The sequence below is a fragment of the Nannobrachium achirus genome, assembly GCF_963921795.1.
Source record: "Nannobrachium achirus genome assembly, chromosome: 12".
Classification (NCBI taxonomy): Eukaryota; Metazoa; Chordata; class Actinopteri; order Myctophiformes; family Myctophidae; genus Nannobrachium; species Nannobrachium achirus.
Genome location: NC_137832.1, coordinates 34,776,571 through 34,803,851, shown reverse-complemented (window position 1 = coordinate 34,803,851; position 27,281 = coordinate 34,776,571). Strand labels below are relative to the sequence as shown.

At 40.3% G+C, this 27,281-nt stretch overlaps 2 protein-coding genes across 2 annotated transcripts in view; one reads left to right on the top strand and one right to left on the bottom strand.

The window, feature by feature from the left end:
* Nucleotides 1-9,292, bottom strand: part of sgsm1a (small G protein signaling modulator 1a) — a gene marked incomplete at both ends in the record, with an annotated part of 45,115 nt that extends 35,823 nt beyond the window's left edge. The window contains 4 exons of the mRNA XM_080738598.1: nt 4,866-4,938; nt 6,708-6,732; nt 7,534-8,762; nt 9,087-9,292. Of these exons, the coding sequence (XP_080594724.1) occupies nt 4,866-4,938; nt 6,708-6,732; nt 7,534-8,762; nt 9,087-9,292 (1,533 nt within the window). The remainder of the gene's footprint in view (nt 1-4,865; nt 4,939-6,707; nt 6,733-7,533; nt 8,763-9,086) is intronic.
* Nucleotides 9,293-15,057: 5,765 nt separating this feature from the next.
* slc6a4b (solute carrier family 6 member 4b) lies at nt 15,058-26,190 on the top strand (the record flags this gene model as incomplete). The annotated part of the gene is made up of 13 exons (XM_080738597.1): nt 15,058-15,277; nt 16,348-16,482; nt 17,697-17,916; nt 18,078-18,216; nt 18,825-18,959; nt 19,905-20,008; nt 20,390-20,526; nt 20,887-20,999; nt 21,703-21,834; nt 22,113-22,212; nt 22,559-22,659; nt 24,594-24,761; nt 26,110-26,190. 13 exons carry the CDS (start codon nt 15,058-15,060, stop codon nt 26,188-26,190), a joined length of 1,785 nt encoding a protein of 594 aa, XP_080594723.1.
* Nucleotides 26,191-27,281: the final 1,091 nt, after the last annotated feature.

Genomic DNA, 27,281 nt, shown 5'->3' with positions numbered 1-27,281 from the left:
GGTTGAATGGGGTTCCTGAACGAAATCTGTTATGGATATACTGTATGTGGCATAATTGGTTGACATTGGTCAGGACTCAGGATGCTGATGAATAGTTTATGGTTTATGCTTTAGATTAAATTATGGTTACTGATATTCGATGCTGAAGAGAGACAGCTTTCATATCTCACTGTGCCTGAAAACAATAATTTCACAAAAAGTCACCAAACCCAGGACATTAGCTTGAATAACAGAATGTGGAGGTAGTCTCACCCTTCAAAATGATAGCAATCTGGAAAATCTTAACAATGAATTAAAGCCCCCACTATTATTTGCTTATCAGCCCTTGTGAGTCACAGCATGTATTCATCTTCTCTCGCTTGTAGAACTGCATCTGCCTGACAACACAGTTAATCATATCTTTTTCATACCAAACCTGATCACACATTTATTCATTTAAAAAGGTCAAATGTTGTATATATTGCCCTCCATGTAATAACCTTTTATCATTTTTATAACAACAATTACCAGCGCAGAGTTCCCCTGCAGCCAGTTCTAGCAGTGTTGGTATACATTTGCGCATGTGGCTAAAATTCTAAAACAAATCTAAATTATATTCATGCGTTCCATCTATCCATATGCAAACAGAGCCGAAATATAACTGCTTTAAATAGCAAATGCAGAGAGATTTTCCCACTGCTGGACAATCATGCTAGCTGTGGCCTGAAACCCGAGTAAACCAGTGTTAAAATGGCTGAGTGTGACAGAGAAAAGTAAATGCCTCTTGTCCTGCATGCACTTTCATGTTTGTCTCCCTCTATCCTTATGTAAACACAGGTGTGTATGTGTGACTGCATGCGTGTGCTAGACAGAAAGAGGGAGTAGCATACTCAGTAAGAGAGAATCCATACATGTATCTTGGAACAATAATGTCCATTGTGCAAAGATTGCTTGTCTTGTATATCTATTATGGTCATTTCACTGGGTAATATTCAGGCATAAATCAAATAAATATTTATTTAACCTATTTAAGTCAAACAATCTGAAGTAATTATTCTAGTTTCCACATCAATTGCTTAATTGCTTAATTAAATCAACTTTTATCAAACCAAAAATGTATGCACATAAGTGTGGTAATTAATACAATAGAGGGTATGCGCGTCGTCATCATCATACCCAGAAGTTATGTGGGAATGCCTACTGAGTGGCAAAAAACTACTTTCTAGCCTTGACAGCCCATAAATCCAAACAGAAAAGTCCTATCTGATTGCATTAAATGTTAAACTCACTTTGCCACTCAATTTGCCACTCGATATGCCATTTACTTCATGCATGCGCATACCCTCTATTGTTGGAGAAAAGACATAGCTCAATCTATTTTGATTGTCTTAAAGAGGTGGTGCCATGATTTCCCCCCCCAGCTATTATGATTATACTAGGAGGAAGATTCTTTCCAAAAAAGTATACAGAAAGAGTTAGAATTGGGTTTTTATGTGGCCACACCCCCAGTTCATTAAGTATGCATGGATGGCATGGTGGGTGGTGACCCAGCTGATATAGCCACACCCCACAGTGTTGGGTGAATGGTAAATAGGGGAGGAGTTGATACTGTGACATAGTTAGTATCTGTGTTTTTTAACTGACACTTTTCACCACAAGGTGGCAGTTTCCAAGAGAAAACAAACAAATACTAAGAGAATACATCATTTCTCAAAAAAAAACAAAAAACTAAGGGGGTCTAATGAAGTACTTTCAACCTCCTAGACACATGAAAAACAGAAAAAGTACAAAACTATGGCACCACCTCTTTAAGTACCAGCTCTTATGCCTTAACTTAAAGGTCTGTCCATATTGTCTCCGACCACCAAACTTTTCATCAGAAAGGTCCGGTTCAACTACAAAATGACGTCACTCCCATCTTCTGAAGAGCATTACCCCGAAAGACAATCAAAATAGAGCCCTTTTAAGTGTAATAACCACCCTTCAAAGCAGTAGCATGTTGATAATTTATCTGGGAAAATGAGGATACTATGGTGCACAAGTCTTGAAGTGCTGCAGTTATCATATAGGAGCTCAATAAGATATTGTTTTGGTGTTCATCAAACCCTTATATTCTGCTACAGTCCATTTCACAAGGCCTGCCTCAGTAGTGGAGTACAGACATGTATGCCTTCTCCTGTGAATCACAGTCACGCCTCAGCACTCAGTTTGGTGGAGGCATGCAGGTTTATTCACTGGGAGCATCTGGCCTCTGCTGATAAGGCCACAAACACGACCCAGTAAAATCTGATATGAAGTCTTCAGACTTGAAATTTCTTTACATAGCCCCAGATGGGACTCTTATCTTTTTGGTTTTGTGACATAACACAATATCTTGCATTTTTATGAGCCCTCTGGTAAAAGGAATCAAAATCCCGGGACAGATTTGTCAATAGTTAACCCCAGGAGGTTAGAGAAGTGCAATCTGGCAAACCAAATAAAAGGGAACACCCTCTCTGTTTTGTTCCTTTTCATCTGACTTGCGTAGCATTAGAGTCTGCCTTGAGAGATTAAGAGAATTGTGACTGAAATTGAAACCAAAATCTGTGTATGAATAATGCTCTGTCCTCTCTTAACATCTATCATTAACCACTTTCAAACTGGCATCCATATTTTGGGCATGTTTAGTCTAGTTTATTTAGTTAGTTTGTTAGTTTTTGATCATCTTCACCAGTACCCATAACATTACATACATCAACATTAACTGTGATCGAAAAGGAATAGGCTGAAGCTAAAAGCTTATATATGGCTATCCTACTTACATATCGTTTTACTTTGCAAAAAGCAGTTGCAATAAGCATAAGTCAATGGTAAGCAGGCCAAACAAACAGAAATAAATCCATTATAGAAATAGTCAAATTGTCACAATCAATCAATCAATCAATCAAAATGGCCAATCTACAAGCATTGCAACATGTTGTGATATTGTAGATCAGTGCTATTCATCACCCTACGAAGTATAGGCTATAGTTAGAGCTATATTGATCCTATGGGGATATATAATATAATATAATATATATATTTAAAAAAGTTGTTTTAAATTATGAAACCTGCCTATCAATGTCACTGGTAGGCAGTTGTCCATAGCTCAACTCTGTGATTCAATCTTATAATGAGCATTAGTGAGGACGAATTATAGCATGAAGATGATGTGAAAGTGGTTAAGACTGTTTGGCATGACAAACCCTCCAATTGTGCTTTGATTGAGCTTCTCACGAGGACTGTGGTTGTATTTAGCAACATGTGAAGATGGGCGGTGGTAATAAAAGTGGTAATAAAAGAGATATACAAATACAGGTAATAATGATTGCGACCGTAGGTCGCAGTTTACTGTCAGAACCGGCACAGCTTGTCCGTATGTATAAGTGTAAAGCCTGACACTGTGGTTCCTCTGACACATCACTGTGACATCACAGGTGACATCACAGTGATGTCAGATACTCAGAGCAGGGATAACGCCTGACACTGTGGTTCCCCTGACACATGACTGTGACATCACAGGTGACATCACAGTGATGTCAGATACTCAGAGCAGGGATCTCCATATATGGGCATAAACAGGTGACATCACAGTGGTGTGGCTGGTTCAGACAGGGATCTCCATGTATGGGCATAAAAGGGATTGTATGTTGTGATGTCATGGGAACCACTCTATGCCCATATGGAGATTCCCTGGTCATCAATATATTAAGCCCATATCTAACAGGACTTCATATCCATATATGGGGAACTGGTCCGACATACATCACTGGCCAGGCGGCCAAGCCATGGCGCGACCGTCGCTTGTCGCCCTGAGGCATCTTACTAGTAATAATAATAATAATAAACTTGGGGGGACTACCAGAACAAGTTAAAGAACAGATAATCATTCAGAACAGAAATGTGATTCTAAATCACAAAAACTGATTACACTACAGTACTCCATATCAATTATTGTATGTTAAAGTAACCTGAGCCTTGCACCTCAGAATTGTGTTGCATTTGTTTGCCATCTTGATGAGACAAGGTTTTATGTGACATTTCTCAATAATGATTTATCAGCCAGCCCTAGTGTGGGAAGAGAAAGTATAAGAAGACTGGTGCAGGTAAAGCTTTTCTGTGAAAGCTATATTTATAAGGATCCTCCAGGATCAACTAAATGGAAGCAATGAAATGAAAGATTAATTGGATCAATGATGAATTCTGATAGTCTCTGTCTTTCATTATTCTGATGACGGAATTAGTATTTTTGGATGCTTTACATTTTGAACTTGTTTTCCTTGGCATAGGGAAAATATCAGTACACACAACGTCAGCTTAGGTTGATATTGGAACCCCTCTAAATGAGTGTCTCCTGGGCTGGAACCACTAAATGTTTTGTCAGGAAAGCAGAGGGTAACACCACACATACAGTGAACAGGCTGTACAATGCATTGCAGGAGGTAGGCTACTCCACCCCACCAATTCCAAAGCCATTGAGCAACTATTTCCTCCAGGAGACTCTTATGGATGTTGTAGCCTATATATTTTGTATTTTATGTTCCATTTTTGTAATATGGCTATTAGTTCTATCTATATGAACATATAGGCTATTCTATATGAAACCCTTTACACAAAAAGTTGTCCAAGAACAACAAGAACGGAGCCTCTGACACCCAAAGCAACACAAATACTATCTTTTTTTTCATTGCCATGAATAAGGCTATCGAAGTTTTTGTGTGGGGGGAAAAAAAACTTGGGACCCTGGCTATTCGAATGGACGCAGTCTGTATAAGGCTATAAGCGGACGGGATAGTAATAAAGGCATAGGATATTGCCTAACCAATCTGTTTGTTTTTCCGATTCGATATTCAGCGGAAAACACCCACCTCCTTCTTCACGGTGCGCAGCAGTCTCTGACGCGTCTCGGCTTCTAAAGAAAATAGCAACAAACAACAAAAACTGTTCCATAATGTTGACTTTAAAAAACTTACATGCCTTGCTTTTATGTTGTATTGTATCGGTATCCACACATATATTAAACATTTGATACAGATTTCATTAGATGTTTCTTTTTTATCTTGTTTAATTATCTCTCACCTGCCATTGCTGTTGCCATGGATGCTGCCTCTTCCCCCAAGTCCCACCGCTCCCATCCGCTGTCTGTGTCTGTACAGTGGTTCAGCGATCCGCCTACTCTTTGAACACGCCTCTTAAAGCTACAGCACACCCCCGACCACTTGTTCTCAAAGCCCCTTTTCCAGTGACATGGCACATGGGCATGATGGCCCAACACCACACCACACCACTCCACACCGTCCACTTGTGCCAGGTTTTCCACTAGAAGGACCTGGGTAGAGTCATTGGTGTGAAAGTGGTACGCGTGGTACTAAAAAGTATCCAATCCAGAGCTAGACCAAACCAGGCCAAACACTTCTTGACTGATCACTCACTGACTTTTCATTTAGACCAACAGGATATAGCCTAGTTGTAATACATGAAAATAGATTCCATTGTGTTATAACCACTATTATAATCTATTATGTATTATAGTTATCATAGTAATACATTAATACTTTAAAGTGTATCATAATCACAGTTATAATCCATTATAGTGTATTATAATTAGGATAGTTTTAATACAAATTATATTTGTGTGATAATCACAGTTAAAAGGGTCAATTTAATACCGATAAGGGTACTTTTGTGTAATGGAAAATGTAGATATTTGTATGTGGTGTGGTGTGGTGCGGTGCGGTGTGGTGTGGTGTGGTGTGGTGTGTCGTGTAGTGTGGTGCTAAAGCTGCAGTCGAAAAGGGGCTTTTAAGTGGGGTCCCCAGCGAAATGTGTTGTAGCATCAGAATCAGTTTGTGGGTCCTGGAACTTCCAGGGGGTCCCCAGCAAAATTTGTGGTAGCATCAGAATCAGTTTGACCGCTTTTTTGGCTAAAAGTTTTTGAGATTTTTGAACGGTGCTAACTGCTCCTATGTCTGAAACCAACCTCTGAAACAGTCTGAAGCTCATGTCACAGTGTAATCTGCCCCTCGCCCCCCAACAACAGCTGACCAGTACAGTAAGTAGTCATACAGTCAGGCTATACAGACAATTAATTTGATTGGCTTATAATTGCGCATCCCCACAATTACATCATAAAAATATTAACTTGTTTTTTAAGATGATTCTTAAAGTGACAGTAACCCTTTGGGTGACAGGCCCCGAGCTAGATAAGTGAGATTACCCCTAGTCCTGAACGAACACTCTATAGGCCTATAGCAATGATTATCAGAATGTAGATTTTTTTTTTTTTTTAACAATGAACTTTTTAACCAAAACATATCACTTACACAAGTTAACCTTTAGAATATTATGTATGATATGAAACTATGACAATATTCTATTCTATTCTATTCTATTCTATTATTTAAATGTATATTATTGCTATAAAAAAAAATCTGTATAGGGCAGTTTATTTGTGGGATACAATTTGGGTCCGTATGAATGGGATCAGGGTGAACATATCATATAAATGTTACCCGCCCTAACAATACAAGACAGGATCAAGGATATGGTACAAATATAACAATTATTTATTTAGAAAAGAAGGATACTAGAATATAGGTAAAAGTTATTAAAAGTGTTGTTGAGACACAATGGGGAAATGGGGAGACTGGCTAACAATTCAAATCAATTAAACAAAACAAATAATCAAGGGAAAGGAACAGCGGTCCTACATATGCTGCTTGTTCCACATAAGGCCTAGGACAATGAAAAGAGCACATAATTCATAAGCACACAGCATGTAACATATCAACACAGTATAATTCAAAATACCATATACAACTCATGCCAGACAATACAGTTATGCAGCATCTATTAAATTATTTACCCGATAGCCCTTTAACACAGCTCAACACATCTCATGGTTACACACCAAGCAGCACCAGAACCTCCTGGTTCCACCTGTATCCCTTAGCAATGACATAAATACACAGGTTAGACAATGCTACATAAATCATATCTTACAGAAAATATAGCAACCCATTTTGTTGTTCACCTCTGCACATACATAATAAAATACTCACATTTCTCCTGTTTAAATGCCTACACCATATGGGGAGGGTAGAGCCACACCCCAAACAATTGTGGACACAACAGCCACGATAACATCAATGCACAGCACCAGACCTGATGATATAAAACACATTTGTCACTGTAGACCATACAAACAAAACAGTAAAAGCAAACATAGCATACAAAACCAGTGCACACAGGCTTACCAAGTCATGGTCAGTATTCAAACTTCCCCCCCACACGACAAACACTACTGGCAGTGTTGAGGACCCACAGATGTTAGCTGCCCTATTGGCAGCCTGTCTAGAAAGCCCTTAAATACCTATGTCACTTATGACATCACTTTCCTATGTCTCCCTCTAGGGGCTACATTCTACCCCCCTCAAAAATGAATCGTCGTCCCAACGATTCACTACCAAATGAAGACTATTATTACTCAGTTTAATTACCCACTTCTACAAGGCCTCCCCATGGTCATACTCTTACTATGCAAGTGGTGGTACTCTTGCTTCCACTGTCCTGGGGAGATTATCAGTATTCGAGGGCCATCTGCTTTGCATAGGAGGCCATCAAGGCCTTCCTCCTCCTGGAAGCTCTTGGCCCGCTTCTCCAAGTGCCCCTCCAATGTTTTCTTCAAAAGAAATGAGAGGGCATCGTCCATATTGCTGTGCTTGGCCTGCAGAGCCTTCTGGAGCTCCTCCACCTGGGCTTGTAGCTCTGACACCTGCTGTTGGTCTCGTCTCAGCTCATCGTTGGTCGCCTGGGTTGTCCCTCTCTCTGAGACCCAATGTTCTTTCTCCTCAACTAGAATGCGGTGCTGATCATAAAGGTTCTTAAACTTTAACCGCCACTTTTCAGCTTTCCTGGCCTCTGCAGCATGCTTGCATAGCTCAGCCTCCAACTCACACATGCGCTGCCTATAGGTAGTGTTGCACTGCTCCAGAAGGTGCACTTGTCGCCGTAGATCTACCGGGTCAGCTCGCTTCTGGTCACCAGTCTCTCCCCGGCCCTCGGGCCTGCTCAACCGGTCAGATGAGAGCTTGATGTCCATCTCTTTGAGCATCGGAGTCATACTGATCGTCTCCTTGTCGCAGTAGCTCAGCTCCGACGCCTCACTTTCCAGCCAGCCCCCTCTCCTCTGCTGCTCATGTCTGCTTTTCTTCAGTGCATGGGCTTCCACCTGCAGGGAAGGCTTCTCGACCTTGGTCAGTGACAACTGGTACTCCAGGTCTCGACAACACTGGTTCACAACTTTGGGCACAGGGTCACAGTCTGGTGTAGCTTGGCTACCTTGGTCATAAGTGTCACACCGGTAAGCTACATGTTCTGACTGGTGACACTGGAAACTAAAGGGCTGCTTCTCTGAAGAGACCCTGTTAACTTGCCCCGGTCTATGCACCCTACCTGTGTACACACTCTGTTTTTCTAAGGTTTTAAAAATCATATCAATTTGGGCCTGCTGCTTTCTTACCATGTCCTTGAGTCTCACAATCTCAACTTGATTCAAAGTGGGCCTCTCACTTGCTGCCCTGACCGGTGTTTCATGAGGCTTGGGTCTGCAGCAATTATACCCATCCCTTTGTGGCTGTCCCTCCATCACCCAACACATGGCCTCCCTTCGCAAGTCGAAGAGTGACATCATAGGAGTAAGTCGTACCAGTCTTTTCAGCTCTCTGCGGAGTATATGGTCATGCACCCCTTCACAAAACTGGTCCCTTAACACAGTAGCAGGAGTAGACATAGCAGTAGGGTTACGCATTTGTATCTTGTCCATTATAAATAGCAGTCCCAATGAAAAAGCTTGCAATGACTCATTCGCCATCTGTCTGCGGTTAAAGAATTGCTGTAGTAACACGACATAGGAATGTGAACAAGAATACAAGTCTATCAGTACATTAATCATTAACCTGGGATCTTCCCGCACTTCACTTGACCTGTATTTTATTTCCAATCGAGCATTCCCCTTCAGGTGATCGAACATAAACTGTGCCCTGTACACCGACATATAACCCCTTGTACATCTGTCTACTTCTTCAAACCAGTCCTCAACAGATAGAGCACCAGGTTCCCCACAGAAGTAGGGGCACTTTTGTTCACATGGGATGGAGACCACTTCCCTTCGTTGGTCATAACCATTACTGCCCACCCCATTACCTTGACTAGATGGATCCTTAAGTCTTTCATTTTCTCCTTTCAGCTGTTCTAGCTCATTCCTGAGCCTCGCCAGTTCCTCCTTGTGTGCCATTACTGGTTTGGGTGCAGTGGTAGTTGATCAGGCAGGCAGGCAAACTTTTCCTCCGCAGGTGTGGTCCTCTTCAACCGCTGTCCCTTTCCCTTTCACAACCAGTTATTCAAAACAAACAAAAACCTAAAACCATCTCCCACACTATCATTGGTCTCAAAACACTGTATGTACCATATCCTGCCGACAACGCCATAATGTTACCCGCCCTAACAATACAAGACAGGATCAAGGATATGGTACAAATATAACAATTATTTATTTAGAAAAGAAGGATACTAGAATATAGGTAAAAGTTATTAAAAGTGTTGTTGAGACACAATGGGGAAATGGGGAGACTGGCTAACAATTCAAATCAATTAAACAAAACAAATAATCAAGGGAAAGGAACAGCGGTCCTACATATGCTGCTTGTTCCACATAAGGCCTAGGACAATGAAAAGAGCACATAATTCATAAGCACACAGCATGTAACATATCAACACAGTATAATTCAAAATACCATATACAACTCATGCCAGACAATACAGTTATGCAGCATCTATTAAATTATTTACCCGATAGCCCTTTAACACAGCTCAACACATCTCATGGTTACACACCAAGCAGCACCAGAACCTCCTGGTTCCACCTGTATCCCTTAGCAATGACATAAATACACAGGTTAGACAATGCTACATAAATCATATCTTACAGAAAATATAGCAACCCATTTTGTTGTTCACCTCTGCACATACATAATAAAATACTCACATTTCTCCTGTTTAAATGCCTACACCATATGGGGAGGGTAGAGCCACACCCCAAACAATTGTGGACACAACAGCCACGATAACATCAATGCACAGCACCAGACCTGATGATATAAAACACATTTGTCACTGTAGACCATACAAACAAAACAGTAAAAGCAAACATAGCATACAAAACCAGTGCACACAGGCTTACCAAGTCATGGTCAGTATTCAAACTTCCCCCCCACACGACAAACACTACTGGCAGTGTTGAGGACCCACAGATGTTAGCTGCCCTATTGGCAGCCTGTCTAGAAAGCCCTTAAATACCTATGTCACTTATGACATCACTTTCCTATGTCTCCCTCTAGGGGCTACATAAAGTAATATTGCTATTCTTGGACTATCCACTGTAGGGTTCACTGTAGGACCTTTCAGTCAAGGTCATGTCTCAAATGACCTTTGACGCGATCTAAATATCTCAATAGAAGAGCAGGGAGACAATATACAACCACCCCAATTGTATAAGTCATATTGTTGGACAAAATTAAAATGTATTTATGAAACAAAAGTCATATAGTGCTGCTTAAAACGAAGTAAAAATAGCAAAGAGAGAGTAGGCCAGGCCTAATGTAGGCCCCTATCTTAGTATCGAAATCAGATACTGTACATGATATAAATTATGTAGGCCCTATGTAGACCTATATATTTTTTTCATAATGCATTTTAAGTCTACTTCCTCCACCTGATGGTACCTCACATTTTGTCCAGAAGATGGCGATACTGTCATTCAAGCTACTTGACAAGGCAAAATGAATCCAGAAGGTTCAAGACAGACAGAAAAAGATCTCTACTTGCCAAAATGTTCTGCCTGCCAATGCTGCCATACCTATAATTAATGTGCTAGCTCGCAGGAATTAGCATATGTTTTGGTCTGTCCTTTCACACATTCAATGGCAAAGCATGTTCTGGGTCAATTTGAAGTGCTGTGTTTTCCATTGACTATAATGGTAGCCTACTTAAGTTATGACTGGGAGTCAGAAGTCCATGACATATTTTTTATGTTAGGGCTCAAAATGATTTGATTTAATAATTGAGGGTTATATTTGAAAAAGTATAGCCCAGTGCAACATACTCTACCAGCTAATACCTGGTTAAGGGTAAGGATTAGAAGTTAAAGGTTAAAGATATTTTTTTGTTAAAATAACTATTACATAGCTCTATATTCTGATAGTCCTCATTGATATATAAAGTGCTTATTCGGTAACGGGAGTCTTCTTAGGTGTGCAGTGCAGTCTCCAAATCTATCAAAAACAATTGCAGCAGAGCACTCAGGTGGTGCAGTGCCTGCCCCACCCCCTGGAGGTTGTCGGTTCGAAGGTTGTGGTGCATCCAGCTTTTGGAGAGTTACGGTCTACACAAACACAACTGGCCCCTCCTGTTCAGGGGAGGGGAGCCGGGTGGGGAGAGGGATAATTTTTTATTTGTTTGGGGGCTTTTATGCCTTTATTTATAGGACAGTAGACTAACAAGAAAGGGGGAGAGAGATGGGGAGAGACACGCAGCAAAGGTTGTCGATTCGAACCTGCAACACGCTGTCAGGCATCAGAGCCTATAGCTAGGTAGGTAGGGAGGGTGATAACTGACACTGCATGTAATCCTACAGACTGGGGTGGCACCTGTCAGCAGGGAGTGTTGGGTGGGAGGAGTAGAGTAGGGTACTAGGGTACCTACCCTAGGAGGCACGGGGAGAACATGCAAACTCCACACAGAAAGGGCCTTTTGCCAACCCACCTAGGGTATGGGCACTGATGACACAGAGGAGAGCGCCAACCGTGTCCCTTGCGGGAATCAAAATCAGGACCTTCTAGCTGTGAGGCGACAGCACTACCGACTGAGCCACCATGCCCCCTCTTAGCTGAAGTGTTAGCATATCATTCAGACAATATATTATACTTTATTTCAAGCTCAACTCTATTCTTGCCATGTGGTCTGTGTTTTTGTGATGAAGCACCCAACCTCTGAGGAAGACTGCCTTGTCAAAATGTTGGTTTCTACTCTAAATTTGTATTGTATTGTGGTTATGAGCCTTCTTCCAATGTGTGATGAAGATGCTCACCACATCTTGATAGTGTGTCCTGCCTCTTCTTTCAATATGGGATTCCCTTCCAGAGGTGAATCACACATTACTATGGCTTGGATAATGTAATAGTAGACCATGTTTAATGCTACGTCAGGACTTCAGCCTGATTACACATCACACCAGCTCCTTTCCAGCATTACTCATCAACGACAAAACTACAGTATATGTGTTATTATTGTAGCTTAATGTGCATCTGAGTATGAAACAATACCACACTAATTTGCATGGGGTCAAATCAGCATCTAAATGCACAGCCATTACTTAGTCTAGTGTTACACAGTCATTTTACTGTGTGCTATACCTGATCCACAGTAATTAGATGACCAGAAAATCTACCCCTCAGGGAAATATGAGGCTGAGCATTCCTCTGAATCAGAATGAGGTACAAAAACATAATAAATAATAGAAACTCTACTGAAGAGGGAATAAATGTTATTCAAAACCAGGCAACGATGAGGAAAGTGAGATCAAAGGAAAAATCAGAAAATAAAGTACCTGAATGAGAGAAGGAATGGAATAATATTGACCATATGGACAACAGATAAGCAAATTACTACTAAAATCAACATAAAATTGTAACACAATGTAAAACAAAAAACAAAAAAACAACAATGTGGTCGTATCAATGTCTGTTTGACTTGGGGTGTGGACACTGTCAGTAAGATCTTCGGGCCAGCACGTCCAAGTGTGATTGGAGTCGACAGGCCCTAATAGGCACTAGGACATGTGGTACAAATTCCTGTCAGTCTGATGTTCTTCTGCTCATGTGTGTCAACTTGGATTGACAGGACTGTATGTTAGTGAATGCCAGAGATAGTAAGGGATTGGCTGTTATTCTTTGGCCCTCAAGGGCCCCTGGTCCTTGGCTGAGCACCCATTGCTTTTTCCCAAGGCTGATTGTTCACCAGTCCCAGCTTTCCCATTCCCATCTCTGGCAGTGAGATGGGATTTTGAATCTGATTAGATTAAGGAAGAAAAAAATAGACTTTATGGTCTTCAACAACTATGGTATATGAATTATCTTTCAATATCAAAACTGTTCAACTATCTATCTATCTATCTATCTATCTATCTATCTATCTATCTATCTATCTATCTATCTATCTATCTATCTATCAAACAAACTGAATTTAGTTCTTTTTTTTCCCGAGTTTCTGTTGACTCAGTCTGCTAGTCATGAGGTACAGTTGCATGGTAAAAAGGTCAGGCTGTTTGGCTGCCATTTGGCTTTTAAGTGACAATTTCACTGGATGCCTCCTGCTCTATATCATTGTGATATCCACTTCCCAAACTAACCTAATTTGATGCTATCTCCACTCAATGACCTTTGTGATTACTCCTCTCATCTGGTTAGCAGTCTTTTCAACCAGTCAGTGCTAAAAGCGGTGGATTTGATTACAAAGTCATTTTATTAGGTTTTCCTAACGAGTGATGTTATGCCACAGCACAGAGAGGCTATTCTCTGCTGTCTTCACCAAACTACATTAACCCAGGACCAGGAAGGATGTTATTTATAGCTATCAAACTTTCAAAAGTTCATATGAACTGATTATAATTCACTGATTTGAGAAACGTACAGGTCTATTCAAGGAGATATCAATGAAGTGCAATTTATTTTGCATTGGCCACAAAATGTATAGGCTAATATGTTTAACAGATTAATACACTTTTGAAATTGATGGATACAAATTTGATCTGTGGAATAATATTCCTGAACATATTTGTAAAAGAGCAGGAATTGTGTAAATTGTATAATTAGTTAGTGAACTTAGTAAATGCATAGATGTGTGCATCATTTTTAATCCATTTGTTATATGGAAACAACTGGTTCAAATCAACCTGGATTTATCACCTGTTGCCACAGAATTACACATACAAGTATAATCATGCAAACAGCAGCAACGTGCAAGGTTATACGTTTAGAATATTGCGTAAGTCTTAACAAGATAGTGTTGTGCCTGAAAGAAACATTTATTATCTCAAGATCTATAATTAATTAATCTATAATCTATAATTAATTTCCCTTTTTACAGTCCTCTCCTGTAATATGGGACTGGGTTGAGTGGAAAACGACACACTGACACCTTTCTTTAAGCCATTGGTTCTCAAAGTGGTGGTCCTTGAGGGAGTTCCACGGGGTCCCCAGCTAAATTATCGTTCCCCCATCTATCAAACAAACTGAATTTAGCTATTTTTTTCGAGTTTCAGTCTGCTAGTCATGAGGTACAGTTGCATGGTAAAAGGGTCAGGCTGTTTGGCTGCCATTTTGGCTTTTTATTGTAATCAAATTATTGTCTTAGTAATGCATTAATGCAACAAAAACTAAAAAATATTATTGAACTCAAGTCTCCATGCATGAGTAATCTATAGGAAAAAAACTGTCATTTTGGGCCCCAAAAAGACTTTTTGGGGGTGAACTACTGGGGGTAAATTGGAACCAAATTGGGAGTGTACAAATGGAACCAAATGACCAAATGAGTTAGATTTGTACACTCTCAGGGTTAAATTAACATTGATTTTACAATATAAATTGTGGTCAGACTCAGATATAGAAATAGGCCTACCATTAAATGGGGGTCCATAGCCTAAATGCATATCAAACTGGGGGGTCCTTCATGGAATTAAAATGGTTGAGAATCACTGCTAGAGCTGTAGCCTACAAATCTTCTCTTATTGGGGGTCCTTGAATGACCACCTAGCCTACTGACAGGTAGGTGAGCCAAATGCCCAGTGCATCCATTTAGAACCAACCTCCTCCATAACTCCTCCCACTCGGACCTGTCATCGATATACTGTACGAAGAACCTGCTCTTCTTCTGAAGCTCGGCACTTTTTTTAAACTTCACGCAGGAGGTGGACTGACTTTTGATAGGCCGAGTCCACCAACCATCATGCCCCGACAAGAGGCAACGGTCTTGGCAGGGAGTTTAAGCGCCCAAGGCTCCCCAAACCCCGGATACAACAATGCTGTTCCAGTGCCAATCATCACACGAACGGACTCGAGGGACAAATGGAGCAAAAAAATGGATTTTCTCTTATCTGTCATTGGCTTTGCGGTGGACTTGGGGAACGTTTGGAGATTTCCATACATATGTTATCAAAATGGAGGCGGTAAGAGTTTTAGAAATAAATCATTTCGAACCTGTTATAGCCTATAATAGCTCCCCTTTTTACTTTTTGTAAAACTGTTCCGAAATTAGCTTTTAATGCCTATCTATGCTTCCCCATGATGCCTGCTTGGCATGATGTAATATCTGATACAAATAGTGCTGACAACATACTGCAAATCAAATAAAACTTTATTTCATTGGCCTTCATTTAATTTATGTTGGCCTTACATCACTCAAGTGTCAGCACTTGAGTGATGTAAGGCCAACATAAATTAAAATAAAAACATGAAAATTAATAAGTAGAATATAATAGGTAATAGGCCTACAACTAATGATAAAATAAGCAATAACACTGTTATTGCTTATTTATTTAGACTTGCACTTTTACTGTTATTATAACAGTAAAAGTGCAAGTCGAAATAACACTAGATGAAAAGGCTAAAAATGTGCTTCTTTTAAAGATATCACCACTGGCTGGGGCCATATCTATCTGCACTGTGTTACATAAAGGTAGCCTAGGGCTCCTGTCTTTATAGTAAAGACAGGAGCTGTCCTTGGTATTGAACTGCGTCTGTCCTGCACCTTATCGCACCCTGAGTTCTCTGAGAAATAACTGTATTTAGATTTAGAGTTTATTTTCTGCTCATATTTTGGATGCTCTGCATGACATGACTTAAATAGTTGTTTGGCTATAATTATGCAAAGTATGCCCAATTGAACCTCATTGTTAATTTGTATTTCTGTTTAGTATTTTCCAATTTCCTATAGCCTTTTAGAAAGCCTTCTTCCTTCATGTGATTTGCATACTTTCTTTCTGGTGAGTTGCTAAAACTGTAACAGCTTGAGCTTACAACAAAATGTAATAGACAGACTGCAAGGTACTTGAGCAAAACGACTTGACAAATAAGGCCTATTCATAAATAAAAAGCTAACAAATTCAAAGGTCTAAAAGAGTGGACTACACATTAATACGGTCTTCCTCAAAACAGCCAACTTTTATACCATAAAAGAAAAGAACAATCTTACTGAAAACGTCCTATCATTGACCTATCTTTGTGTATCTCCATGCAGGGGCTTTTCTCATTCCTTACATTTTGATGGCCATCTTTGGTGGAGTTCCACTCTTTTACATGGAGCTGGCACTGGGCCAGTTCCATAGGACTGGTGCCATTTCAATATGGAAACACATCTGTCCAATTTTCAAAGGTAAGGTTTCTGCTTTAGGCCATTATGTTGTGGTAGTAAAAGAAAGAGGTAAAGGATTAGGCTATTGAGCTGCTGATCATTTAATCAATAATACTGTATATTCTATAGGTTAACTATTACCACCAGTAAGACTCCCTAATCGGGAGATAAGCGACCGTAGGTCGCTTATCTCCACAAATAGGGCAAAAATGTGTTTTTACAAAATCTTCCTGATCCATGTTGATGACATGAGTGTAGACATACTGTGTAGTGATTTTCGTGATTTTAGGGCAAAATCTGTAGGAGCAGTGTCCAAAAATGTGTTTTTAAAAATCGGCCTGAAGGTGGCGCTATATGGGACAGATTCATGTTGATGGGATGAGTGTAGACATACTGTGTAGCGATTTGCATGATTTTAGGGCAAAAACTGTAGGAGCAGTGTCCAAAAATGTGTTTTAAAAATCGGCCTGAAGGTGGCGCTAGAAGAGGGCCATGTGAGAAATGAGGGGTGGGGTCTCCGCGTTGCCTTGGCGGACGAATAGGTACCGGCCCCGGCTCTCCCGGACGCTCCTAGCCCGAGTTACGGCATTTTATGTGAGCTGCAGTGGAGGGGGTCCTCCACTGGGGGCGCCACCACTTTTGCATCCGTTCTGGAGCACCAGGAGTGGGTGGTCCCCAGGAATTCCCCGTGAGCAGCCCCGTTGGGGTGGTCATTTGGTCATTTTTGCACATTTGGTCATTTTTTACACCTGGGGGTCCCCCAGGGACCCCCAGGTCCCTGGAGCTCCGGGGGTCCTTGGAGGTTGTAGTTTGGCAGGTAAGGAGTGTGTGTGCAAAATTTGGCATGGATGGGGGCAACGGTTGTGGAAATATGAGCACGGCAAAAGTGTGACGTGTGACGTGTGACAGACGGACAGACGGACGGACAGCCGGTGGAGGTTTTGATAGTAAATGCGACCTACGGTCGCAATAATTCCCACTAGTCACATAATCTTGTGAAAATGCTTTGCATTACTTTGTAGAACCATATCTTCAGTTCACTGGGTGTAATTTGAATATCTACAACCAAATGCGCAACATAATCGGCCATGTCGAGTGAAAAATAATGTATTTTTGAAATATTATAGTCAACCGTTATCCCTCCAAAAATCAAATGAGCATCTGCTGCCATCACAACGCTGTGCTCTATTTAAAGATGTGTATTCCTCCTTAACAGAACTTTTGTCCTGTTCCAGGTATAGGGTATGCCATTTGTATCATCGCACTATATGTGTCCTTCTACTACAACACCATCATCGCCTGGGCACTCTTCTACTTCTACTCCTCGTTCTCCAGGGTGTTGCCATGGGCCAGCTGTGACAATGCGTGGAACACCCCCAACTGTACCAATTATTTTGGCAATAACAGTGTCATCTGGACAAATTACTCCAGGTCTCCTGCAGAGGAATTTTACACGTACGTAAGTGCATGACATGTAAGTGTAAGTGGAAAAGATAATAATAATCATACAAAAAAGGTTTTAAAATTATTTTGTAGTCTTGATATTTTGAGAGAACAGGATTAGGGTTTCAATTATGTGATAAGAAAAGGCTGATTTATGCATTTCATCCTGACAGGAGGAATGTTCTCGAGATCCACAAATCCGATGGCTTACGTAATGTTGGTGGCATTCGCTGGCAGCTAATGCTCTGCCTGTTTCTCATCTTCACCATAGTATACTTCAGCCTCTGGAAAGGGGTGAAAACCTCAGGCAAGGTATTGCACTTTCCCTAAATGATAGACGTGTAATCACTGCATAAATGCATTTTAGGCCATCAAAGACCTGGAACACAAATCTGTGTCACTTTAGATTTGAACCACTGTATCATTATTTTATGCTTTGTCTATTAAGAAATAGCAGATATACAAGCTCACAGTGTGGCACTGAGTGCCGCTTTGCGAGCTTGTAGATCTACTATTTTTGAAAAATCAATAAAATGTGTGCAAGTCTTTGAATATATTGACAAAATTCTATATATGTCTTCTAAATCCTTCTTCCAAATCAGTGGTTCTCAAACATTTTCATGTCAAGTACACCTAAAATTACATGTATTTGGCCCCGGACCCCCATCTCAAAATATGTTGTTCCAGGGACCCCGAGAAGCGAGTTACAAAAGTTTGCTTTGAAAAATATATATTCAAATATTTGCAAACATTTTCATGATTTTTCAAAAATAGCAGATCTACATGCGCTGTGAGCTTGTATATCTACACCTTTTTAATAGTTGAAGCATAACATAATGGTTAAAGTGGTTCCGGGTCTTAATGTGTTTAGTTTGTCTTTACTCTCTATCTTCTCTGTTCATCGGTTTGTTCCATGCCAGGTAGTGTGGGTGACTGCTACCTTGCCCTATGTAGTGTTGTTCATCCTACTGATCCGTGGTGCCACTCTGCCTGGTGCCTGGAGAGGTGTGGTGTTCTACCTCAAGCCCCAATGGGATAAGCTCCTTGAAACCAGTGTAAGTTGTAACAAAAAATATTTGCTCTTAGTTTCAAAAGTGAAGTAACCATATTTTACTTTGAGAAAAGAGAAACGTAAAACTGTCTAATATGTCTGGTGCTTTGAGAATTGGCCCAGTGAAAAGCATCGTTGGAAGTCACAGCAGTTGTTTTCAGCGCAGTGAGCGCACGTGTAAGTGCTTTGGTGCCAGAGAATATGGATGAGATGAGATGAGATGCATAAATAAGCCACAGACCAGGATAATAAGATGCATAATTGGTTTAGATTTTTTCCCCCCCATTAACAAAGGCCTCCCTTTCTGATTCACTCACAAATACCTAATGTCCTCCCTTCTTTTTTTCTGCCGCATGCATGCTCCTCTTCAGATCTCTCAGAACACAGCTGTATTGCTACTAGATTAAGGCTATCATAGCGCTTTTCAGCGTACAAAATGTTATTACAGATATAGATCACAATAAACTACAATTAAAATATAGATCAAATAAAATCAAATTATACACTTTAATATGTTTATATTGGTTGTGAGTGCTGAATTTTACATAAAATTATTAAAACAAGACTGGGGACAAATTACAACTAAGACTAAAATTACAACTTTAATATATTCAATTGATTAGTTTGATTAACTGTTGCACCCATACTTCTCCTAAACCCCCAACACTTTTTCCATTTCCACTGTGAAGTGTGAACACACATACACACAAACACACAAACACATAAACATAAGGACAATTGAAGTTTGTTTAGCTCCTACTTGCTGTAGCTAAAAATGCCATGCGATAAGTGGGCAAAATAAAGGAAAATATAACATATTGGGATGTTGTTATGGTTGTTGCTCAACCCACTGAGGAAAAACAAAAGCTGGTAAACTTACGGCATTTGTGTTAATAAGGATGAGAATATAGTATGATGAATAAATATACACTATATATTATTTCTGCAGGTGTGGGTAGATGCTGCAGCTCAAATCTTCTTTTCTCTTGGACCTGGATTTGGGGTGCTTCTTGCCCTTTCGAGCTACAACCCTTTTACAAACAACTGCTATCGGTAAGAACAAAGCTTTGAATTCACAAACAATGATGGAGGCTCTCTTGTTTAATCAATTGTTGGTATCAGTGTTTGTGCATTGAAATATATAAACATTGCACCTACAGTATGTCATTGTCATGGCTGAATCATATGTATAAAGGTTTGGGTAAACTTTATTTACCTGAGGGCACAGTGCTTCTGTTGCTTCCCATCAAAAAACACGAGAAGAAGAAGAAGATATAGGCTACAACATTAGGCTCATGCTAGTAATGGTAGCTCATACAAGTGAAATAAACCTCTTTTGATCTTTCACACCACATTCCACAATAACTGTATAATATTCTGTTGTGACAATTATATGGGTTTGAACAAGGTTTTCTCCCCTTTCTTCCTCAACAGCGATGCTATAGTGACCAGTCTAGTGAATTGCCTTACAAGCTTTGTCTCAGGGTTTGTAATCTTCACTGTGCTGGGCCACATGGCAGAGAAGAGGCAAGTGGAGGTAGAGGATGTGGCCAGGGATAAAGGCATGTACAGTAGCTGTATGTTGTGATAGTTAAATTATCACTGAGGATTTTACAGTGTGGGACAACTTAGCCTCATCTATACACCAAGCGAGACTGTTCTAGAACGAAGTATAACTTCAACTCAACTTCAAGTTCATTGTCACATCATAAGTTTACACCAGATATAACGGAGTGGGTGAAATTATTTAGTGCAAGCTTCTCCTTAATTGCAGTTTGATATATAAGTAAAAAAATAAAGAGTAGAAATATGCACACAATTACAATATAACGATAAATATACAAGGCACTACTGTGTACTTTAGTGTTCTGCTGCCATCTTTTTAAAGGCTTAAAAGATTCACTATGACGCTCCTTTTTTCATATTTGCAGGACCAAGTCTACTTTTTATTACTTACCCAGAGGCCATTGCCAACATGTGGGGATCAACATTTTTTGCCATTATCTTTTTTGTGATGATGATCACCCTGGGTCTTGACAGCACGGTAGGATTTTTGAATGATTAACATTTAACTTTACCCAGTTAAGACATATTTTATACTTTGTCGTACGACGGTGTCGCGATTGCATTATATTGCATGCCTTGTAAGACAATGATTCTGTGTTGTCTTAATCAGAATGGAATATAATAGATATGGATATGGACATTTGGAATCTGTGTCTGTGACTTGAGCCAACTGCTTCTAAATCTAGGCTGAAAACTTTTAATGTTGTTTTTGTATAACAAAATACAGTGTGTGTGTGTGTGTGTGTGTGTGTGTGTGTGTGTGTGTGTGTGTGTGTGTGTGTGTGTGTGTGTGTGTGTGTGTGTGTGTGTGTGTATATATGTATATATATATATATATATATATATATATATATATATATATATATATATATGAATTCCTTTTGTGTAGGTAGAAATCTGAACTATTAAATATGCTTTTATATATACTAGAGGGAGGAATATAAGTTGTGAACGTTGCGAGTCAGAAATACATGCCCACCCATTACTCCTTTACTTGATGTTGTCGTTGTACCATACATGTTGTCTGACATGTTGGAGTCTGGGCGCTGCACCCTCCCTTATTATGTCTTATTATGCCTTTAAATACATTTTCCTGCCATATCACTCTGAATTGCATTTGTGTATGTAAATCAAGTTGCCTTGCCTTGCCTTACAGTGCATGTCTTTGCTGTGTATCTTAGTTTGGTGGGCTGGAAGCAATCATCACTGCTGTATTGGATGAATACCCAGATTATTTCTCCCACAGACGAGAACTCTTGGTTCTGGGCTTGGTAGTTGTCTGCTTTTTGGGCTCTCTAAGTACCCTCACAAATGTAAGTAACCAATAGAGCACATTTTTTCAAATCATGAATCAATATCAGTCAGAACAGAAGAAGCACAATCAAAATGTATTTCTACAGAGCACCTTGAAGATGTCTTGATGACACTAGAGCTGACAAAAGGATGTTTCACTTTAAAATTAATATCAATTAGGCAATTTGCCAAAAGTCCAGTTTTACGAGACACAGTGCTACATTTAACCTGTTAATTCAGCATAAATTAGTATTCATTGCTTTTGTCATTATCTTGTTATACTCTACAATGCTGCCAGGGTGGAGCCTTTGTGGTGAAGCTGCTGGAGGAATTTGGCGTAGGTTGCTCCATCATTGCAGTTGGTTTCCTTGAAGCCATTGCAGTTTCTTGGTTCTATGGTAAGCAAGGAATTAAATGGTGTTTTATGTATTGTACAGTGTGAGTTGTTGACCACAAGGAAAAACTAATAATGTAATAATGTCGAGGCTCCCATGTGGAACCTGGACTTCAAATGGGCACTCTATGACATCAGTCATTTATGACGTATGATTTCATATCTGGGCATGGGTTTTCAGCCCAATCAGAGCATCGTTGACTTCCTTTATATAATATATAATAATTATTTAAGTGAAGAAGAAAAAAAGAAAACTGATGGCTTCAGATCATGGCATGCATTTCAAGTTTGCGAAATATAGTAGTATGTGATATTGTTTTTGCAATGTCTTATTGTGAAATAATTTGCAGGCATCAACCGGTTCAGTAATGACATCCAGGCAATGTTGGGCTATGCACCAGGGTTGTTCTGGAAGGTGTGCTGGGTGGCCATCAGTCCAGCGTTTCTAGCGGTAAGAGCTCACACTGGAAACTAACAGTAGTGGACATGTATTTAAGGGTGAATTTGTAAATTCAAAAGGAATAAGATCACTCTTTATATACATATATATAAAGTATATATAATATGTATATATATATATATATATATATATATATATATATATATATATATATATATATATATATACACACACACACACACACACACACACAAAATAGTCCTTTATTGATATATACAGTAGACTGACAGGAAATTGGGAGAGAGATGGGGAGTGACACACAGCAAAGGTTACCGGGCATCTGTAGGTGCGCTACACCAGCTGCTTGGGTGCATGGTTCAGAAAGAATTCAGTTCAACTAAAAGATCACCAGCACTCACTTCAGGCAGAGATCATTGCCATGATGGCTTGTGGTGGACATTATTGTAAAAGATATGTACAAAATGAGTACACAAACACATAAAGAGCTATCCCTAAATTACCATTACAGGTCTATAACTCTGAGAGTGTACAAATGGAACCAAATGGACCCTTACAGGAACATTTGTTTCCATTTGTACACTCTTAGAGTTATGGGAGTCCTTGAAAATAAAGCATTTTGACAATTTGTCACAATAATGTGTTTTTGTGGCGGTGCCTGGTGGCTCAGCCAGTTAGTACAGAGACAGAGCACATGCTCCTTGTGAGTACAAGTAGACCTACTACAACTGGGTTTGAATCTGACATCTTGTCTCGCATGTCTCTCCCCTGCGCTATTATGGATCTCACCGCAGTTCTAGGCAAACCGTTCTCTTTTTGCAAATATGCCTAAACCTAACCTTAACCCTAACTCTAACCTCAAGACTATGCCTAAACCTAACCTTAACCCTAACCTCAGTAAAACTATTCCTGACAGGGAGCCAATCAGACACAGGTAAGGCGGTCTATCCCATAACGTTGGTGAAATTCATAATCACGCCTCTCGCCTCTCTCTGGCCTTGGTTTCCCGTCTTTTTAGTCTACTCTGTCTTCTCTGAAATAAAGCATAAATATGACTAAGAGCCCCCAAAAAGCTAGACTCCTGCAGCGCTATGCTGTAAAAAATAAAACGAAGTAGGATCATGGGAACGGCGTGGCCCCATGTGGATCTCACTCTTGGCCAGCCTGTGATGTCAGTCATCTATTACATCTGTGACGTATGACTCCAAATTTGGCCAAGATTTCAGCCCGATCCCGTGGAAAACCTTGTATGTCCAAAAATCATCTACAAGCTCACAACATGTTGTGAACTTGTGATGCATTCGTGTCGGGAGCTTGAAGATCTGCTCTTTTCACTACTTTTGTATGATGAAGTAGGGCATTCAATTATGAAGAAAACACACAGTGTGAAGTGAGCAGAGCTTTTTAGGAGTTCATTTCATTAATTGTCCCGCTAAGCTTGGCCAATGTGACCCAGGGCGTACATACAACAAATGCTGAGCGCTTTGTGCCAAGATGTAGGCCAGTAATCCCCTTGACTATACGTTTTTGATGGAAGTGACATGGAGAATTAAGTAGGGAAATAAATATTACATGTCTTAGAAACCGAACGAAAATGACCAGTTATTGTTTGTTAACGAAATGTGCCCAAAAGTTGCTGAATAATTGCGATGCATTTTGAGCTTGTAGATCTGCTATTTTCAGGGTAGAGATGTTGGTGTAGAGGGAAATAAATTAGGGGGCCAAGGATTGACCCTGGGGGTACTCCGGTCAACAAAGTATAGGTTTAAGTGATACACGTGCATCACCTTTAGATACTATGTCTCTATGGCCTTCCTTTGCTTGATTCTTACATCCATTTGATTCTGATTCTGTAAGATGATTCTGTAAACTGTATTTGCAATAATAATGTGTGGTTGCTGCCTGGTCACTAGATAAATCTCTTTCAGGATTGGTTTCACAATTCTTCCATATTTTTTTATATTTAGTATATCATAGTGAGTTCCCTGCTGAAAGCACCACCCCTCACGTTGTTTGACTACAAGTACCCTGAATGGAGCATCACAGTGGGCTACATCATGGGCTTCTCATCCTTCATGTGGATCCCAATCTATATGGTATACAAGCTAGTGTGGACCCCTGGATCACTTAAACAGGTCAGTGGATCTCATACGGTTTCTTCATGCAGTACATGTGACAGCACACCCATTAATCACTTACCACTTGAACCCTAGCATCCATATTCTGGAGGGAACATTTGCCGAAAATATCCGATCTACAAGCTCACAACACTCACAACGTGTAAGCTTGTAGATTGCGATTTGGTTTAGAGGCGGACAAAAGCAAACCAATCTATCTATCTATCTATAGATATAGCCAAAATCTGTGTGTGTGTGTGTGTGTGTGTGTGTGTGTGTGTGTGTGTGTGTGTGTGTGTGTGTGTGTGTGTGTGTGTGTGTGTGTGTGTGTGTGTGTGTGTGCGTGCGTGCGTGCGTGTGTGTGTGTGTTTATGCCCATAGCCAATCAGAGAGGGCCGTTTATGCCCCCGTGATTGGTCAAGCTTCACGTGACATTGTATACCTTAATATAAAACAACTTACAAACTTCAAGGACCCCCATAACTCTGAAAGTGCATATATGGATTGATTGATTGATTGATTGATTGATTGATTGATTGATTGATTGATTGATTGAAGACTTTATTAGAAGTTTGCATAGGAAAAGGTACAGTTTTGTGACAGTACAGTTCACTGGTGCAAGGTCAACCCCCCCCCAAGGAACCCCGAGGGATACGAGTAGTTGGGTGTGTCCCATGAGTGGGTCACTTGGTGTGGAGCGGACTTGGCTGTCTCTAGTATAGTATTATATATAGTAATATAATATAGTGAATATAATATAGTGACATAGTTTGTTTGCGACCTGGCGTTTCCCAAGGAACCTAAGCACAACGGTGGGGGCCAGTGGTGGGCAAGGAAGTAGGGAGCGCTTCGCTGTTTTCACTTGGACGGCGCAGAGGTGCCGAAAGTCGGGGGGACGAAGATTTACTATTCTGTCCATAACGGCACATAACTCGTTAACGGCGCTGACTTGGCTCATGTGACTGTCGCAACGCTCGAAGCAGCAATTCGCTCGCTACCGCTCGCTCGCCGGTGTCTCATGTGGCTCATGATCACCTGAGACGGCGCGCCTCCGTCATCATCACCGAAAACAAGCGCTCCTTTCCCTTGCAGCCCCCCCGTGACCCCACCATTGTGCTTAGGGTCATTGGGAAAAACGTGGATGCCGTTTGTTTGGGTCTGATGTCATGCTGTTACAGGCAGCATGACACACCATATTTGGGTGCAGCTGCAGAGGGAACAGTATGGTTATGTCTGAATCATAGTGACAGGGTGTAAGTCCGCCTGCCGGACGATCAGCCCTGCTTGCCCATTAGCCAATTCTAATATAGAATTAATATAGTATTTTGTCATTTGAGACCCTTTCTGTCCCGATTGTTGCCCACAGCGTCTGGCAGTGTGTCTGAGACCTGAGAGGACTGTGCCAGACATCCACGCAGACGCCCTCAACATGGCTCCAATACCATAAGAACACAGAGATGTTGGCCTACTTTAAAAACAGGGAACACACTTGTCTCCTGCTTGTAAATCTTGATCAGACCAACCATGTATTTTGTAGATTGCCTGCGACCAAATCTGAACAATATATTTAGTATTTTTGGTAGCAATGTACGTATGTATTTGTTCAGTTTACATATTCTGCTATTTCCAATAGAGGCATTAAGATACACACTGATACTGAACATCAACTCTACCTGCCAATGATCATTACAGTATACTGCATCTTTAGAACTGTATACAAATGTGTGATCAATTATGTAATAAAGCCAATAGAGGTCAATAGAGTTTACAGTAGACCAACCAAACCTACTGTAATAATAGGTGTCCTGTTGGGCTGTGTTAGCTATTAATTTGATTAATAAGGCTACCTCGAGTGTGACATGTAACATGAAACATGAAAAATAATTTATGTTGCATGGTAATATCCTGGTGGATCATGCTGTTATGCAGTGAAATCCTCCGTGTTCATTTGTAACTTAAATGAATTAAATGAAGTCTGAGGGTGTTACTGTGTATGCAATGCATGCATGCCATAGCAAGTGCAGGAGTTCATGTCTTGGCTCTTGCTCTGCTCTTGTGTTTCTCTCTCCTAAGTTTCCTTTCTGTCTTTCTGTGCTAAATGAACATAAATAACATGTTGATCAAATCACCACTCACCATTTAAACACACACACACACACATGCACACGCACGCACGCACGCACGCACGCACACACACACACACACACACACACACACACACACACACACACACACACACACACACACACACACATGCCAGTATGATTACACTCACAACAACAATTTTAGAACACATCTTAAAATTTACAAAATTACAATTGAAGCAATGATCCAAGATGTAAGAATTGTTGTGATTTCATGTGACAAGTTCTTAGTGGGTTTTATCGACTGTTTATTATATAAAAGCTGAATTCTATTTATGTATGTACACAATAGCGGACATGTTGGACAATATGTTTGCTATTATTCAATGAAATGGATACCAATGTATTAATGTGACAAACTTCTAAGCAGATATTGTGTGTGGTTTATAAAAGA